General features: G+C 39.9%; 1 protein-coding gene across 5 annotated transcripts in view; it reads left to right on the forward strand.

The window, feature by feature from the left end:
* Positions 1-19868, forward strand: part of LOC137954039 (protein FORGETTER 1-like) — a 72534-nt gene that overhangs the window by 28550 nt on the left and 24116 nt on the right. For all 5 annotated transcript variants that reach the window (XR_011112472.1, XR_011112473.1, XR_011112474.1 and 2 more), the window contains exons 6-10: positions 10648-10829; positions 11181-11258; positions 11959-12091; positions 12344-12404; positions 12544-12625. Coding sequence is in view for 2 of the 5 variants with exons in the window: in XM_068801626.1 (XP_068657727.1) it covers positions 10648-10829; positions 11181-11258; positions 11959-12091; positions 12344-12404; positions 12544-12625 (536 nt within the window). In the remaining 3 variants the exon portion in view is untranslated. The remainder of the gene's footprint in view (positions 1-10647; positions 10830-11180; positions 11259-11958; positions 12092-12343; positions 12405-12543; positions 12626-19868) is intronic.

A 19868-nucleotide genomic window follows, 5' to 3' on the forward strand; every position in this document is an offset into this window, starting at 1 on the left:
TTCAACAGTTTCAGAGTCATTTAATGCCCGTCTGAGATGAAGATTCCACCCACCCGAGGACTGCCAATGGTCAGAAATCATTGAACTTCGAGATCTTGACAGCTGGAATAAAAGAGGATAACTTTCCTCTAAGGAACTAGTCCCGATCCACCAATCGGACCAGAAAAGAGTACTTTCACCACTTCCAATATAGCATTTGACGGCGGCTTTGAAGCAAGGTAAGAGTTTGGCAATTTTCTTCCAGACAGGGGATAACTTGTAAAATCTTCCCCCCTCCGTCCACCAACCTCTCTCTTTTCCTGATTTACTTGCAACCATTCGGCGCCACAGTAGATTGGGTTGCATGTTGTACTTCCAAACCCACTTTAGTAGCAGAGACTTGTTGGTGGTAGCAACGTCACGAATCCCGAGGCCCCCCATTACAATTGGTTTACAAACATCAACCCATTTTACAAGATTAACCTTTTTTTCCCCATTTGGCCCATCCCATAAAAATCTTCTTTTCAAAAATTCAATTCTATCCCGAATAGAAGCTGGACAATTGTACAAAGATAAGAAATAGGAAGGTATTCCATGAAGGCATGATTTAATTAGAACCAGTTTACCAGCTTTGGATAAAAATTTTCCTTTCCAAGAAGCCAGACGCTTCTCAAGCCTCTCAACAACCGGAAACCAGGAATTTTTCGAAGCCAGGAAAGGAGTCAAAGGTAAGCCCAGATATGTACTCGGAATTGATGCTACCTTACAACCCAGATAGTTCGCCATTGAGTTGAGAATAGATGCATCAATATTAAAACCAAAGATTGTGGTTTTCTCCCAGCTTATCTTTTGACCAGACGTCAATTCAAAGATATTCAAGATAGCTTTCATGCGTTTTATTTGTCTCATGGACCCTTCTCCAAAAAGAATAGAATCATCTGCAAACTGAAGAATGGGGACGTCTTGGATTGGATCAGAAAAAATAGGACCGAGCCAACCCGAACGTTTAGCAAACCGGATCATAGAGGTAAGGTATTCTCCAATGAGAGTAAAAATAAATGGAGAAAGGGGGTCTCCTTGTCTGATCCCTCTAGAGGATTTGAAGTATCCTCGGGGTTTCCCATTTACCAAAACAGAATAAGAAGGGGAGGAAATACAACTCCTCATCCAGAATTTCCATCTGGTACCAAAACCCATACGGTCAAAAAGATAATCCACCAGTTTCCAGTCAACCCGGTCAAAGGCTTTCTCAAAATCAATTTTCAGAACAAACCTAGGAAGGGAAGATTTTTTGAACGAATGAAGAAGTTCATGAGCAGTAAGAGAAGAGTCCAGGATGTTTCTGTCTCGGATAAAAGCACTTTGACAAGGATTAATTACCTTGTAAAGGACAGCTTTTAGCCGATTAGCCAACAGACGACCAATAATTTTATATGAACTGGAAATGAGACTGATGGGCCGGAAATCTTTAGGCTCCTCTGAATTTGTTTTTTTAGGAATAAGCGCAATAAAAGATGCACCAATTCCAGAGTGAGTAATTCCCACTTGGTGAAAATTGTGAACGAAGGCACATACATCATTTTTTAACAGATCCCAAAAACAGTGATAAAACTCACCATTAAAGCCATCTGGTCCGGGGGCTTTATCTTTAGGAAGGCCCAGCACAGCCCGTTCAATTTCTTCTGAGGAGAATGGTTTTTCAAGATCAATTGCGTCTTCAGTTGAGATGCGCTCGAAATTGAGCTGATGGATTTTTGGTCTTCTGAAACAGACTTCTGAATATAGCTCTGAGAAATACTTCACCAAAAGGTTAGAAATGGAGGCACTATCCGTTACCACTTGGTCTCCGTTACAGAGAGCAGTGATACGGTTAGTCCTCCTCCTGGCCGAGGCGATGGAATGAAAAAACTTTGTGTTTCCATCACCCTTAGCCATCCAACGAAATCTTGAACGTTGTTTCCAACGGACAGAATCAGAATGAAGAAATGTACGGTATTCAGCATTTAATTTATTTCTAAGCAAAAATTCAGTAGGAGAGATTAACCTTTGTTCCTCCAGTAGATCCAGCTCAGAAATGCGGCGGCGAATCGAATCTTTCTGGGAAGCAGCAGAAACACGGTGATTTTTATCCCACATTCTGATCTTTGCTTTGAGGGCTTTCAGTTTCCGAGGGAGGGCCCAGCCCGGGTTCGGATGATTTTCCAATTCGGCCCACCAAGATTTCAAAGAAGGGATGAAAGCCGTGGTTAATAACCAGGCATTCTCAAACCGAAAGGGAGATTTTTCCCACGCAAGAGGCCGGGAATTGAGTTGGATAGGCCAATGGTCAGATCCAATTTTGTTTAGGACTTGGCCAGAGGTGTTGGGAAAAAGAAGGTTCCATTCTATATTTGAAAAAAATCTGGGGGTACTGCTTCGGGAAATGAAAAGCGGCAGAGGTGAAAAGGTTGATGTAGAAAGGGAAGGACGGGGCGTGATGTGGACTGAAGGGTGTTGGAGGTTGATGTATGGCAGGCGGGTTCGGGACTCGAGGTGCGGCGTTGGGGAAAGGGTTGATGTAGAACGGACATGACGGGGCGACGGCGTGATGTGGGCTGAGGCGCTTTGGAAGTTGTAGAGGTCGACGGCTGTGGATTTGATGGTTGAAAAGGTGGTTTTTTTTTTTTTTTTTTTTTGTGTAAGAGTATGGTGCGGGGCTCGAGGTTGAGAAGGTGATGATGGATTTTGGTAAATGGAGAGGTAGGTATGTGGGGGAAAGTGTTTTTTGTTTCGAGGCGGGTTAGAGTTTGACAGTGATGGATGTGAACAAAGGGAAGTAATAATCCCCTTGTCCGGATGTGTCTGCACATCGGTTTCAAAGATCCTATCAGCTTTTGGATTTGGGGAATGGTGTATTGCAGGTGTTTTGGAATTGGGGATTGGCACTGTTGCCAAGGGCGATTTCAGAGATGAGATTTTGTCTGCGGATGCACTTATGTGGATAGGATCTTTTTCGGCGGGGGCAGTGAAAGGGTTACTGTGAACTGGTGTTGATTGGATTGTTTCGGGATATGGGGATTGATGTTGTGTGGTTGGATTTTTTTTTTTGTTTTTGTTTTTTCGGAACCCATGTCCGATTGAACTCCGAGTGCGGCTTCCAAGTCAGTAACTGACGGATCTGCTGAGTCTGGGTTGTGTTTCGTGAGGTTTCTTCCGAGTTGGCTGCCGGAAGGGTTTCCAGATCTCCGAATTCCATGGAGACCCAGATCATGGTTTTTCCGCAGGAGATATGAAAAAATTGTAAACCACTTACCGGTGATTTTGGCCGGATGAAAATTTTTTCTCTGTGAAGCTGCGTTGGCTGGCTTTCGGCCCAAATAACCTCTCCGAATTCTTTTGTGAGGCATTCCAGAGTATGCCAGCATCGGATTTCCACCGGAAGACCTTTGACGATCACCCATTGCCCCGAGATGGGGGTTGTGAGTTCTGGGCTCCAATTGGTCATGTGGAGGATCGTTGAAATAGTCTCTGCCTTTAGTGAATGAAGTCTCTTGCGGTCCTCCTCCGAATGGCAATTGATGATCCAGCTCCTCTTATGAGCTTTGATGATGGCTGTGAACGTGATATTTCGTTTTTGCAGCCATTCTTGGAGTTGTCTTCTGGTGAAAAAATTTTCCGGGTCTTCCAAGAGGACTGCCAGGGACATTTTGCGCTTGCCCTCAGTTTCAATGTGGGCTGGCAGGGATATAAAGAATTGTTTTTTCTGGGGTGAAAATTGGGGGAGTGGTGTTGATGGTGGTATTGGATAATTGGTTTTGCAGGTCGGAGTCTTCTCTAGTGGAGGATCCGGTGGGAGCGACAGAGTTGTCTGGTGTGAAGCGCTAGGTTGTGAGTGGATTTTTGGTGGGGTGGCTAGCTGCTGAAGAATTTGATCAAATCGTTTCCAACCCATTCCAGAAGTGGAGGGCTGTGGGAGGAAAATCATACCCATTATCATTTGTCCACGTCTTTGGTGGATGACGCAATGAAGAAGGCCTCCATGATACTGGCTGTGAACTTGGAATTCCAGATCGCCAGTGAGGAGTGATTTGTTGTATTTTCTTCCCATGTTTCCTACTTGGACTTTCCTAAAAATGTCTAGGAAAAATCTGACTGCGGAGATCGGGAGGGAGATGTATGATTTGTTTTTCCCCTCTTGCGCATGAATCTGGATGGCCTCCCCACTCTTCTCCTTTCTCTTTTGAAAAGTCAGCTTTGCTTTTCCATTCCGGAATTCGTATATGGTCGGATCCTCCACAAGGATCCTTCGGCGTGAGGATTTCGAGATTATAGTTTGCCATCTCTCGCCTGAACTATCTTCAGATTCAATAACTTCCTTTTCCCTCTTTTCTTCTTCTTCCGGTTGTTTACCTCTTCGTTGCTGCTGCTGCCGGTGCTGCTTCCCCAGACTGGTTCGATCTTCGCCTCTTCCTGGATGCTGTCCTACTAGAGGTGCTGGATCAGAGAGAGTGGTCGTTGAATGGGAGTTACTTTGTTCCCCAGATGGTTGGTGGGAGGAAATTACTCCTTGACCGACCTCTCGTCCAGCCATCACAATGCCATTGCCGTAACGTCCAACCCAGGGGATCGTAACTCCTGGCAACAAAAATTTTTTTTTCAAAAAAAAAAAAAAAATTTTTATAAACCTCAAAGGATTTCAAACAAAAATAGTAACAATAATCACTAAAGTGGGTAATGCCTGTCTCCATTGTCTCCCCTTGCGACTGCATAAAACTAAATTTTGATGGTAGTGCTATTGGATGTCCTGGACCAGCAGGAGCAGGTGGTATGTTCAGAAGTCACAATGGAGACCCTATTCTTTCTTATGCTGGACCGGTGGGCATGGCCGATTCTAATACTGCAGAAGTTAGTGCTCTGTTGTTAGGCATCCAAATCTTCAGGGATCGTCTCCATGGCAAGTTAATCATTGAAGGCGACTCGAAGACGGTTATTAGTTGGTGTTTCAAAAACAGCCTCCTCCCTTGGCGCCACTGGCCAATCATTGATAGTATTGCTGACATTGTATCTTCTATACATTGTAATTGGAATCTCATTCTTAGATCAGCCAACTTTTTGGCTGATAAATTGGCAAAATTTGGAACTTCTTTGTAATCTCTTATTGTTTGGGAAGGATTTTCTCCTTTTTAATCTGCTCTTTTGAGTTTTTGTCTTAATAAAAATCAGCATCATTTAAAAAAAAAAGTGACGCAAAAAATTCGGCTTAAATTCGGATTTTTTAATGCAACAGGATACCAGCGTGACCTTTGATTCTTCCAACACGAATATATCCTTAAATGTAGATCAGATTGACATGAAATTTTCTCCTTTTGAAACTAGACTTAAATATCTTTCATCCAAGTATAACTTCTCTTCATAAAATATACTTATTTTGAGATAAATAATATAATAAATTTTGGTCTCTGTAATCTGGCCGAACTAAGTACGCTCTCAGCATGACCATTGATTCTTCCAAGATCAATATCTCCATATAAAAAACTAAGATCGAGAATTGGTTGAATAGGTAAGAACATAGACTTAAAGATCTTTTATTTGTCATATAATTCTCCATATAAAGTCTCGTTCTTGATAGCATAAAATTGCTCGAAAGTTGAAGCTTTCTGCTGCTACTGCTAGAATCTCTCTTGCAATCTGACCTTTGCTGCTTCAAATATTGATTTCTCTTTGTAGATAACTCCGATTGCAAAAATTCATTTTTCCTTGTAAAGTTGAGTCAAATATTTTTCCGTCAATATATAATATGCAATATGAAAAGCTCAGTATAGAGGTGAAAACATAAAGAAAACAACGGGTATAAGGACTGAAAAGAGAGAAAAAAGATAGATATGAACCTAAACGGCTAGAGATAATAGATCAGAAAGTGTCACATTATCTCTGTGGGTTGATCGAGTCAACTCTTAGAAACTGCTTTGATACCATGTTGAATTTACGGAAAAGAGAAAAATTTCATTGACTCGATGTAATCTGAGTACATGAACCCCTATTTATAATAGAGGAAAGTAGAGTCCAATTACAATTATAACCTTGTCCCAATTACACTCAAACTTTAACACTTAAAAATAAGTCTTAGCATAATTAAATAACTCAACTTAAATAGAAGACTAACAAAACTAAAACACCTTTAAACTGAGATTCTTCTGTGAGACTTGTTAAATTGGGTCCAAGGCCCTATCCCAAAATGACTAGTCAACTTAGGAAACCTCTTTCCCAACTAATAAACTCACGATCTTTGTACTCACTAATCCATGTGGGACTATTCCTTAACACTTCCCCTCACGTGCGGACCATCTTTTATGGCTCTACAAGTGGATAATTTAGGAGTAGGTAGTTTAGGTGTATGCCATCTTTTGTGGCTCTACAAGTGGATAGTTTTAGTTGTAGGCCCTCTTTATGGCTCTACAAGTAGATAGTTTTTAGGTGTAGGCCCACATATGAGTACCTGCTCAGATATTATCAAGATCATCACCAGATAACACAATGTCATCTACATAGGCAACCAGATAACACAATATCATCTACGTATGAGCCAAGTTCCGATCCTGGGACTTGTGGGTTACGGGCTCACCACGCTTCTGCTGCGCCACTCTGATACCGTGTTAAATTGGGTCCAAGGCCCTATCCCAAAATGACTAGTCAACTTAGGAAACCTCTTTCCCAATAAACTCAAGATCTTTGTACTCACTAATCCATGTGGGACTATTCCTTAACAAGACTCTTGTAAGACTCCACCATATTAATTCTGGCTCTGTGAACTTGCTTACTGTGAGAGTCATGTAAGAGGCTTCCGTATCTTCTCTTCAACATAAATGTTATTGTCCTTCCACAAGAAACAACATTTATATTTGTTGATATAACATTCTTTGAAGATGTTCCATTATTCTCTGGGTCAAAAAAGGAGTCTACACCATTTGCTGTTGATGGATATTGTTACTCCTAGTCATGTGGAGGATGTTTATAGCCCCATGCCTAGCATTGTAGCATAAAAGCCACTACAGGTTTATCAGAGATGAAAGTTGGTCAAGAAACGAACAAAATTCTCTCTCTCACTTGTGTCCGAACCTTCTTTGTTTGAAGATCCTGAGATAAGTGATTTACATCTTCGCAAGTCAATAAGTAAGTGATTTACATGTTCGCAAGTGAATAAGTAAGTGATTTACAACTCTCTCTCTCACTTGTTGTTGTTAGAAAAGGTGTTTGTAAGTCAACTAGACATCCTATTTCTAATTTTGTCTCTTTTCATTCTCTTTCTAGTCACTATAAAAATTTTGCACTGTCCCTATCTTCTTGTACTATTCCTTCTTTAGTACAAGATGCGTTGATACCTCTTTAGTGGAAGTAAGCTATGAATGTTGAGATGGAGGATCTACATGACTTAGGCACATTGATATTATGTGTTCCACCAATTGATGCTACAATTGTGGGGCGTTGCTAGGAATATACTCTCAAATATAAAGCCGTTGCCTCAATTGACAGGTGTAAAGCAAGATTGGTAGTCAAGGGGTATACTCAAACTATGTGTAGATGTGGTTGAGAATTTTTCTCCTACAGTTAGAATGACCTTAGTTAGAATCATTGTAACCCATGGTAGGGAATCGAGGATGGTCCTTGTTTCAACAGGATGGGATCCCTTCTTGTCTAGTGATCTAGAAGAGGAAGTGTATATGGAGCAACTTCCTGGGTATGTTGCTTAAGGAGAGATTGGGAAAGCGTGCAGCTAAAAAAAGACAATTTATGGACTCAAGTAGAGTCCTTGTGTGTGATTTGATAAGTTTAGCCAGATAGTAGTATCTTTTGACTTTTCTAGAAGTCATTGTGATTACTTATTATTTGTTATGAAAAGATCATCTAAAGTTGTAGTGTTACCTGCTATGTGCTAAACCTCTTGAGATATCAAGGGGGGTTGGTAATGATCTTCATAATGAAAACAATCATGAACTTATAGATAAAATAATGCGTTAGAGGTTGGTTGATAAATTGATTTATGCTATAGTTTAACATTTTGATATATCATTTGCTGTAAGTGTAATGAGTTAGTTCATGGGGTGTCCATGTAAATACATTTGGAAGTTGCTTAAAGGAATTTGAAATATTTAAAAGATCGCTTGGGAAAGGGTTTTTCTTTGAGCTCCATCATCATTTGCATATACAGGCTTTTTCATATGCATATTATAAAAGGTCTAAGCTATATCGAAAGTCTACCACTGGGTACCATGTATTTGTAGGCAAAAAATTAGTTAGCTAGAAGAGTAAGAAATAAAATGTAGTGGTTTATTCAAGTGCCGAAGTAGAGCACAGAGCAATGAGCCACACAGTAAGTGTGTCGATGTTGGTCAGATTTGTTCTCTAGGACTTGAACCTATATGTTATAAACCCATGACCATGTACTGCGATAATTAGGCGGCAATTTTCATTACAAACAATTCAGTGCTCTACAAGAGAGCTAAACATATAAAGACGTTCGAGGTTCAGTGATAAGGAAGGAAGTTGTTACTCCAAGTCGGTCATGAGACTAACTAGGTGATATCTTTACCAAAACTTTGGGTAAGTCTGAGTTTGAGATATTTTGTAACAAGCTGGGGCTTCTAGACATGTATGCTCCAACTTGAGGGGAGTGTTAAATATCAATTAAAGGTATTTTGGTCATTTTTACATATTCTGAATTAGTCTGTAGGAGTGTCAGCATGATTAGGTGTTTTTTATAAGTCAATGGTCCAAATTAGACGTTATTCTAATATGTAGTTAGAGAGTTATATGTTTTTGAGTTACAAGGGGTAGTTGTGTAAATAGACATCAAGTCACTTAAGTCATTAGTAAAAGGGAAAGGGGGTTGATTTTCATCACATCATGTTCTTCTCTCAATAACTCTTCTCTTCCTCTGAACTCACCTTTTCCCTTCTTTCTTCTTTCTTCTCCTATATTTCATCTTTTTTCAGATATTCCTATCATTTTGAAAATAAGGTCTTTTTTTTTTGGGTCAAAATATTGGTTATTGTTAAACTGTGCCAAAATGAGATTCCTAAAGAGTAAGGGATTATCAGATATAAGTTAAAATTAGGAACGATCTTATTGTTGTTACTTCAAAAAATCTTAACTTCAGATAGTCATTTTGTGTTGGACTTGGACTCAACTTTAACACGGTCATAGTGTAGGGTGTTTGTTATATTCGACCTAGTTTGTGCCCCATTTAATTTTGTATCCCATTTATGTTGTCCAAGCTCATCATTTGTTTATTTTGGCCAGGATGTTAGGGGGAGAACAATGATTTTTTCTCTTCTCTCCAGAATCTATTTCATGTTGGAGAACTAAAACGAATACCAAAAGAAGTGGAAAATTGGGTTTTTAAGATTCTTTGTAAAAAATAATTGCACTACAATTTTAAGTGCTAACTCTTGTGTTCCTGTTCATCTGCAATTGAATTCCAATTCCAAATGAATTCCCAACACTGCCTGCTTCCCTCCCCTTCCCCCTTTCCCATGGTATGGATTGATTATCTGAGGGCCCATACTAGAAACAGCTCTTTGAGTAATCATACCTCACAGATGTGAGTGCTTCGATTTGCCTGGCTGTCCTTATGCTTCTTGTGCAGGCCCAATGTTTCTTCTTTTCAAAAGGTAGGGGTTAGTGAGGGTCTGAAGTAAAGGTTGGGAATATTTTTCCCAGTTGTTCAGATTTTATTTAGATTAGTGCCACTCTAATTGGAAAATAGAATGAGATAGATTCCTAGCCTCATGATAAATAGTAGAGAGGCATTTGGCTCAATAGTCACATGAGGCGTTTCATGTGTGAGCTCTTGAGTTCAAGTCTCAGTTGGGAGTAAGGTGGGTGAGTGCATGTATAATCAATAACTATAAAAAAAAAGAAATAGGTGTGAAAATCATCTCCTAAGTCTTGGACTGGCGGCTGATAGCTGGCATGTCTTATCTTTCTCGTCCCCTGATTGTGGAAATTTGGTCTCCCCCTCTGATGGGCTACTAGAAATTGAATTTTGACGAAAGCGCTTTTGGATGCCCAGGCCCTGCGGGTTTTGTGGAGTTATCCATGACGGTAACGGTATTCTTCTTTTCTCTTTCGCTGGGCCACTTGGAATCTCATATTCAACCACTGCTGAACTCTCCGGATTACTTAATGGACTGTAGATCTTCAATCACCATCTAGTGGGACCTCTCTACATCGAAGGCGATTCTAAAATTATTATCAACTGGTGTGCAAAGTCAGCTCCTCCATGGTGACACCGGGATATGTTCTTTGATATATGTAATTTAATTTCTCTTCTAGACTGTAATTGGAAGCACACTCCTAGGTCAACTAATCATTTAGCTGACACTCAGGCTAAATTAGGTGTTTCACTCCAACACTTTGTTGTGGAGGAAGACCCTTTTAGCTAGGTATTGTACTCGTTACTCTTTTAATAGCTTAAACATCTTTATTTAAAAAAAAAGTCTTGAACAAGACTCAGTGAGAACACAAACTGAACAGTCCCAATTGCACAGCCTTGTGGATTATTTGTTTGCCAATACCTTTTCAGATATAAATGGTTTAAATTTTAAACGAGGAACTCGCTGATTCTTACATCATTTGTTTAGATTGACTAAGTCTTATATTCTGAAGTGCGGTCAATGTGTTTTTATGCAGTGCATGCTTTGAACAAGTTACCTTACTCCAAGCTTGACTCAAAGTCTGTTGGTTTGAAGGATGGAGTTGTTTTTTTAACTTATAGTAGCCTTATAGCATCATCAGAAAAGGGCCGTTCACGCTTACAGCAGTTGTTGCAATGGTGTGGCTCTGACTATGACGGTCTCGTGGTATTTGATGAGGTAGAATGGATCTGAAATATTGGCATTTTTTAGTTCCACTTGATGAAGTTGAAGTTGTTATTATGTCTTCAGGGTGGGAAAAAGTTATAGAGGCTAGCCCTCTGAGTTTATCCTTTAGAGCTATGACACAGTTGTTAATATTATCAAGTGCTTAGTGTATTTCGAGTTCTATATGATATGTAGCTTCAAATCTGTGGTGAGTGCAAAGTTATGTATTCTCCTCATGTTTGGAGGCATCTAGTTTTTCATGTTAACAGTATGGTTTAAGTGGTGAATAGCTAAGTTTGTATTCTATCCAGGTTCTATCACTGTCACAAATACTAACTATTAGATGACTTGGTTTCGTTTCAGTGCCATAAAGCTAAAAATCTTGTTCCTGAAGCTGGAAGCCAATCGACTAGGACAGGGGAGGCTGTTCTTGAGATCCAGGTGGACATCTCCCTGGGGAGCCCTCTTGATGGAATCCAATTTCTCACTGTCCCTGTTTGTTTTTGGTTGCAAGTTTGTTCTCTATGCATGTTTTTAACTTTTTATTATACTGCCATTTCAAAAATTGTTCCTGTTGTACTGTTTATTTTAAATGTTTTTCTAATATAAAAATTATAGACACTTATTTATTACTGACACTAGTATATTATTCATTTGTTGCACATCAAACTTTTTGCAGTATGTTGGCCATCTCTGAAATTTTATTGTGGTAGGACCAGCTGACTCATATAATGATTGTGCAGCCCTTTTTTGTCCATATTGGATTGGGTATTTTCTTGCCTCAGACAAGTTGATGTTGATTTTGATCTTAGCAAATATTAATGAATAACACCGGAAAACATTTCTTCTATAGTTATTGATGCCTTAGTTTTATGCGTAAAGATTTATATCAGATGCTCTAATCTCATTAGAATGTGATTTGCTAAGTCTAAGGTCATTAATTGCTGGGTTGCTTCTATGAGCCTTATTTTGGTGTTCCTTTTGGATCTAGCTATAATTATGAACTGTGCTAGTTGCTCTCTTGTAACAATTGCAATGATGTGTGGCATCAGAGTGAATTTGCACTTGTCTGGATGTGAAGCTTCGTTTTTTTTTTATTAACTAAAATTTGGCAGACTGACTAGAGATTCAATTACTACAGGCTCGGCTCCCTCAGGCTCGTGTTATCTACTGCTCAGCAACTGGTGCATCAGAGCCTCGTAATATGGGTTACATGGTCCGACTTGGACTTTGGGGCTCGGGAACATGCTTCTCTAAATTCCAAGACTTTTTAGGTCTGTCTTTTCTTTTCCCCTTTCTTTGTTTTTTGGTTAATGGATTTCCAGCTTTTTTTTTTTATTTTTTTGGTAAATTGGTATCCAGCTATTTTATTTGATCTTTTTCCTGTTTTCTTTTTTCTTCTTCTATTATTTCTCTTGTTTCTGCTGCTAGATAATGATATTGTGGTCACATTTATTTACTGGGATTTTATTTCCTAAAAATCAGCTGAATTTGAAGTCTATATAACATCTTCTCAATTGTTTCAGGGGCTCTCGAGAAAGGTGGTGTTGGGGCATTGGAGCTTGTTGCCATGGACATGAAAGCAAGGTAAGACAACTTCTTAATTAAGTACTCATTTTAATCTTTTCATGTTTTAAGAGAATGAGCTTATTGTCAACTTATTAAGTAGTCCAACAGCAATTTGATGTCAAGGGATGTGATGTTGTTGTGTTGATATATTATTCAGGGGAATGTATGTATGCCGTTCACTAAGCTACAAAGGGGTTGAATTCGAAGTTATTGAAGCCCCGTTAGAAGCAGAAATGGTGGTATGGTAGTCCTTATTTGAGTTACTGTTAGAAACTCTATTAAGGGGTATTTTGGTCATTTGACCTCAGCATATGTGACATATTTTTATGTCATCTTACTCTACATGTTTTATTATGTCTATAGACTGAATTTCATGTAATTTGACTATGTAGAATGGGAGATATAAGGAGTTAAGTGGCTTAAGTGTATTAGGGGCAATTTTGTAAATGTTCTAAACCGCCTTATTAAATAGAGAAGGGGGGTCGAGCATGACCCTCAATGAAACTCAGTTTTTGAGTACTCTCATCTCTTTTCAATTTCTCTCCCTTCTCTTCAATCTTCATTTTTTTCATGGTATCAGAGCAATAGATCGCATTTGAGAGGCCTTATTATTTGTCATCAGATTACTCCATTGAAGGGTGCGAACTAAAACAATCTGATTTTTCCTATTCTTTTGTTAAACACCTAGCCAATACTACCCAAAAGACCGGCCTGTTAGGTAGCGGAAAGCCAAATACTTAACCCCAAGATCATAACATCTTTCTTTGCCATAACCTTAGGTTTAATGGTTCTATTGTCTATTGAGCTGTTCCAAGTTATACAATTGCTCTTGATTGGTTGGTAAAAAAATCTGATTTTTCCTATTCTTTCTGTGCCATAACTTTAGGGTTGATGGTTCTATTGCCTATTGAGCAGTTCTAAGTTATATAATTGCTTCTTGAGGGTTTGCTAGGCTGAAATTGTCTATTTCTTGGAATGTGCCGGCTACCTTGTTCCCTTGCTTGCATCATTCTACCATAGGCTCGTGTCAGCCCTAATTGGGTTGTGTTTGGAACTAATTTCTTCAAATTGCAGCATTTGTTATTGTTTGAAATAATTTGAGGTGCACACGTCATATTGTTTCCCTAACCCTAATTTTTTTGAAGTGGAGCCCGCATACTTGGTTCATGCATAGTGATTTGGGAAGTGAAATTAGAGTTGATTTGGGCATTATTCTACTTGTATGGCTGACTTAGTTGAGATTTATACTCCATCAAGATTAGTTAGTACTCTGATGGCAAAGATACAATTATGATTACTTCGGAAAAGTTATATGGACCGAATTATCTAAAATTGGGCTAAGTCTATCATGCTGGAAAGCCAAGAGGAAATCCAAATATATTCGAGATGATCCTCCAGTCCCTGTGAATGATGACTGGGAAGCTGAGGACAGTCAGGGTAGGATATGGATTGTCAATAGTATTGATTCCAAATTGAGGAATCAAGTCATGAACTGTGAGATTTCAAAGGCAATGTGGGTGTCCTTAGAATTACTGTATGCACAAGAAAGCAACCAATCTCGGGTATATGACTTGTACACAGACTTCTTTGGTCTTAAGAGGGGTCATAGATTTGTTATTGAGTACTACAATGAGTTTTTGGGAGTTCGACAAGAGGTTAATGTTTATCATCCATATACTACGGATGAACGTCTATTGGTTGCTAAATTTCTTGATGGACTGGATTCTGAATTTGATGGAATAAAAGCACAAAAGCACAAGTACACAAGATGATGTGCCTACACTATCTACCACTTTTAACAAAAACTAAAAGTGTACCCAAGGGTGGTAAAGGAATTAAAGTGGTGGATGCCTTTGCACTTAATACTTCAGGTTTCATAGAATCATCCAAAGGTCGTAACAATGCTAGTAGAGGCAAAGGTAGAGATGGATCTGGTTGAGGTTGAGGCTGAGGTGGTGGTAAGTCGGAGAGAAAATGTAACCATTGTCGAAGACATACTTGGATTAAGTTTTGTAAACCAGCATGGGGAAATTTGACCATTCATGATAGCAATGCTGAGGTGGTAAACACTGTTACACCAGGGGTTTCAGATGATATGCACCAGTCAACAACAATAACAACAACAACAACAACAACAACCCTACTACTACTGCTACTATGTCATCTTTATTCTCTGATTTGACTAAGTTTTCTGATATTAAACATGTTACTAGTTGATGGGTCTAAAAGAAGTTGGTATGTCCTTCTGGTCTCCTCAATCTGTTTTACGAGTTCCTAAATTTTCTTTAAGTCTGTTGTCATTTAGTCAACTAACTATATCTAGGGCTCTGGTCCCCCCTCATTGAGAAATTTGAGAAGAGACTAGCCACTTTTTTGGCAGGGCTGCCAAACTATCTGCTATCATTTATGCATTGTCCGACCTCCGTTTGCTCCAAGATTGACGCCATCCGTCGGCACTTTCTCTGGAGAGGATCAGAAGACACCCTCAGATATCATTTGGTTAGTTGGAAGGATATTTGTATGCCCCGGAATAGGGGAGGATTAGGCATCCGGCCTACGAAGGCATTGAAAAAAACTCATATGCTCAAATGGATTTGGAACTTCAACATCAAGCTCAAGCATAACAACCTATGGAGAGAGATGGTCAGATTTTACCTACAATTTTCCGGTGCCTGGTGGAGAGAGGGTGGCATCACTCGCCCCCTATCCCCGATATGGAAATCAATTTATAAGCACCTCCCAGTATTCAGAGATGCTACTTCCTTTCACACGGGCAACGGAAGGGCCCTCCTCTTCTGGTCGGATGAATGGTGCAGCTCCCGCCCCCTCTCGGAGGACTTCCCTGGGCTCTCTAGGGTGGCTAGAGACCTCTCTTGCTCAGTGGCTGATTCTTGGAGGGATCAGTCGTGGAGTCTCCCGTTCGGACTAAATGATGAGGAAACTTCGACTTTTTGCTCTCCTCTCTGGACTCAACAATACTACTATCAGGGAGCATGCGGTTGATAAAACGATTTGGAAGCCCAACATTAATGGCCGATTCACTGTTGCTTCCGCCTACTCTCATATCAGAAAGCAAGACTACAATATGCATGAGCACAAGGCAAACCTAGCTTGGAAGCTCTCAACGCCAAGTAAAATCAAATTTTTCGTGTAGTCAGCCATCAGAGAATAGGTCCTCACAACTGACAACCTTCATAGAAGAGGCTTCACCGCCCCTGATCGTTCTTGTCCCCTTTGTGGTGTGTGCGATGAGACAGTTCAACATGTTCTCTTACATTGTGAATTTTCTTTGCAAGTTTGGATAAAGATTTTTCGGAAGATTGAGCTTCGAATGGGGCTACATCAGGACCTCTTCGACACCTATGAGATGGTTAGAAGGACCCGCCTTCCTCGGTTGGGCAAGTTAATTCTTTCGGCATGTCTTGTGCATGTCCCATGGTGCATAGAGCGAAATAACCAAAGAGTCAACTCCAAAGCTAGAATACGGCTTCACATGCTGTGGGCTTTATCTCGAGCTGGTTACATACCGAGAAGGAGTTTGCCGATCTATTGGCGTTTCCTTTCGGAAAAACTGGAGTTTGATCGCACATATGACAGACCCTTGCAGGACTCCGGTTATGACCATCTGGAATCCTCCCCCTTGCGACTGCATCAAACTCAATTTTGATGGTAGTGCTATTGGCTGTTCTGGGCCGGCTGGAGCAGGTGGTGTTTTCAGAGGTAACAATGGAGATCCTATTCTTTCTTATGTGGGGGCGGTGGGCATTGCTGATTCAAATATTGTTGAAGTAAGTGCTCTTCTATTCGGCCTCCGAATTTTCAAGGAACGTCTCGATGGCAAGATAATTATTGAAGGAGACTCAAAGACCGTCATCAGTTGGTGTTCAAAAGATAGCTCCCCCCTTGGCACCACTGGCCTACCACTGATTCTATTGCTGACATTGTGTCATCTATTCATTGTAATCGGAATCTCATTCCTAGATCAACCAACTCTTTGGTTGATAAATTGGCAAAATTCGGAACTTCGCAGCAATCTCTCATTGTTTGGGAAGGTTTCCCCCCTTTGTAATTTGCTCTTTTGAGTTTTTGTCTTAATAAAATTCAACATCATTTGTGGAGGAAATGTCTGTTTAGCTTCTAGGTATGTAATTTTTCTTTTGTAATACATTCACACATCCTCTCAAAATAAAATAAAATTCAACATCATTTAAAAATAAAAATCGATGAATTGTTCGTTAACCTTATTTATAGCTCATTGTGTGATTTAGGATCTTGAGATGAAGAAGATGATTAGTTTCGTGCTTCAGAGGGATGGCTTGTATTATTTGGAGAGTCACTTGCTAAAAAATACTTTACATGTGTTGCACTCTACAATGACACTTGTGGTTGGGTCATCGATCTCCAAAAAAACTTATTCAGTTTTTTCCTGTATTACCTTCCCATCTTTCATTTCAATGCGAATTGTATTAGCTGGCATGCATCATCGAAATTTGTTTCCACTCTCTCATCATAAGTTTAGTCAGTTGTTTGATATTGTTCACTCCGATGTTTGAGGTCATTGTCCTATAACTAGTCTAGTTTATTTGGTTATAAGTATTTCAATTTCTTCTATTGATGGTTAGTTGGAAGGATATTTGCATGCCTCATAATAGGGGAGGATTGGGCATCCGGCCTACAAGAGAAATGAACAAAACTCTTATGCTTAAATGGATTTGGAATTTCATCAACAAGCATAACAGTTTATGGAGGAATATGGTGAAGTTCTACCTTCAGTTTTCTGGTGCATGGTGGAGAGGGTGGCGTTGCTCGCCTCTTATCCCCGATATGGAAATCAGTTTTCAAGCTCCTTCCAGTATTCAAAGATGCTACCTCATTTCACACGGGCAATGGAAGGACCATTCTCTTTTGGTCGAATGAATGGTGTGGCCCCCAATCTCTCTCGGAGGACTTCTCAGGGGCTGCATAGGGTGGCAAGAGACCTCTCTTGCTCTGTGGCTGATTCATGGAGTGATCACTCATGGAGTCTCCCGTTCTGTCGGGGATTAAATGATGAGGAATCGTTGTCTTTTTGCTCTCTCCTTACCAAACTCAGCAGTTCTATTATCTGGGAGCATTCACTTGATAAGCTGATTTGGAAGCCCAATAATAATGGCCGATTCACTGTCACTTCCGCTTACTCTCATATCAGAAAGCAAGACTACAATACTCATGAGCACAAGGTGAATCTGGCTTGGAAACTCTCAACGCCAAGCAAAATCAAAATTTTCGTGTGGTCAGCCATCAAAGAACAAATTCTTACTTCAGACAACCTTCATAGAAGAGGCTTCACTGTCTCCAATCTTTCTTGTCCCCTTTGCAGTGAGTGCAAAGAGATAGTCCAGCATGTCCTCTTACACTCTGGATTTTCATGGCAAGTTTGGATGAAGATCTTTCAGAAAATCGTGCTCCAACTCGGGCTACATCAGGACCTCTTTGGCACCTTTGAGATGGTTCGAGGGATTCTCCTTCCTCGGCTGGGCAAGTTAATTCTTTCAGCCTGTGTTGCGCATGTTCCATGGTGCATTTGGCTCGAGCGGAATAACCGGAGATTCAACTCCAAAGCTAGCACCCCAGACAACACGACTTCTCATGCCATCAGCCTCATCCCGAGTTGGCTTCATACAAAGAAGGATTTTGCCACTATCGGGGGTTTCCCTTCAGGAAAATTGGAATTTGATCACTCATTTGTCTTACCCCAGCAGAGCTCCAAGTATGGCTATCTGGGATCCTCCCCCTTGCGACTACATAAAACTGAATTTTGATGGTAGTGCTATTGGATGTCCTGGACTAGCAGGAGCAGGTGGTATGTTCAAAGGTCACAATGGAGACCCTGTTTTTTCTTATGATGGTCCGGTGGGCATTGCCGATTCTAATACTGCTGAAGTTAGTGCCCTGCTGTTCGGCCTCCAAATCTTAAGGGATCATCTCCATGGCAAGTTAATCATTGAAGGCGACTCGAAGATGGTCATTAGTTGGTGTTCCAAAGACAACCTCCCCCCTTGGTGCCACTGGTCCATCACTGATAGTATTGCTGACATTGTATCTTCTACACATTGTAATTGGAATCTCATTCCTAGATCAGCCAACTCTTTGATTGATAAATTGACAAAATTTGGAACTTCCCAGCAATCTCTCATTGTTTGGGAAGGCTTCCCTCCTTTGTAATATGCTCTCTTGAGCTTTTGCCTTAATAAAAATCAACATCATTTAAAAAAAAATTCTTTTATTGATGATTTCAGTAGATGTACTTGGGTATATCTCTTTTTGGAGAAATCTGAAGCTTTTGATGTATTTCAAATATTTACAATGAAACAAAAAATCAGTTTGCCACTTCTATTCATGTCTTGAGTTCATGAACCAGAAATTTGATGTGTTCATGAGTCGTCTTTTGTGTTTAATCTACAACAAATGGAGTTCATGGAAGTAAAAATTGTCATTCGTTGAAAGTGGAACGTAGAATGGTGTTGCATGCGAATGTACCCAAGTCTTATTAGGGTGATTTTGTTCTTATTGCTTGCTTTTTGATCAACAGGATGCCATCTTCCGTCCTTGAGGGTAAAATTGCAATTTAGGTTTTACTTCCTCTTTTTCTTGCTCCGTTGTTTCCTGTATCCTCATGTGTTTGGTTCGTCCAAAAATAAATTGTTACCTCAAGCAGTCGATTGCATAGTTGAAAAATAAGTACAAGGGTATTTTGGTCATTTAACTTTATTATATATATGTATCTTGATGTAATGTGGTTCTTCATGTTGAATTATGTCTGTAGTCAAAATTTCATGTATATAAGACATGTAGAATGGGAGATATAAGAGATTAGGGTTTCACTTAAGTGAGGGGCATACTTGTATTTTTTGTTCATCCCTCTTAATAAATAGATTTTTGGAGCTCCTTTCCACTCTCTCTCTCATTCTCTCTCTATCTCTCTCTCTTACTTTTTTCATGGTATTAGAGCAATAGATCACACTTGGGAAGGCTTTTTGTCATTCCTTTTCATCATTTGAAGCTGACGTCAACATAAAAGAGGGATCTTCTCAAGTTTTCCGGTTACTGTTTGGTAAAAGTCCAATTTTTTCTCATCTTTTCTCTACCATCACTCTAGGGTTACTGGTTATGTTGTTCCTTGAACAGATCTTTATGTTTTAAACTGCCATAAAGAGGTTTTTTATGCTGTTCTTGGGATGTGTGCCAACTCCAGTCTGCCTGTGCTGATGTCATCCTCAGTTCATGCTAACGTCAGCTCTAGTCTGTGCTATATTTGGGTTGTTTGATTTGGGATTTGAAATTTGTGTTAAGGATGAACGGGAATCATTTGTTTGCTTTGTCCATCTCCACTTGCACTATTCCTTCTTTAGTGTATAATGCTTTGTTGTCTCCTCAATGAAAGAAAGCCATAGATGTTGAGATGGAAGCACTGGTTGATAGAGGGACTTAGGAGTTATGTGA

Source organism: Aristolochia californica, unplaced genomic scaffold (genome assembly GCF_029961685.1).
Source record: "Aristolochia californica isolate CCGP_79_NKW_82.1479 unplaced genomic scaffold, dmAriCali1.0.hap1 SCAF_16, whole genome shotgun sequence".
In the NCBI taxonomy this organism is placed as follows: Eukaryota; Viridiplantae; Streptophyta; class Magnoliopsida; order Piperales; family Aristolochiaceae; genus Aristolochia; species Aristolochia californica.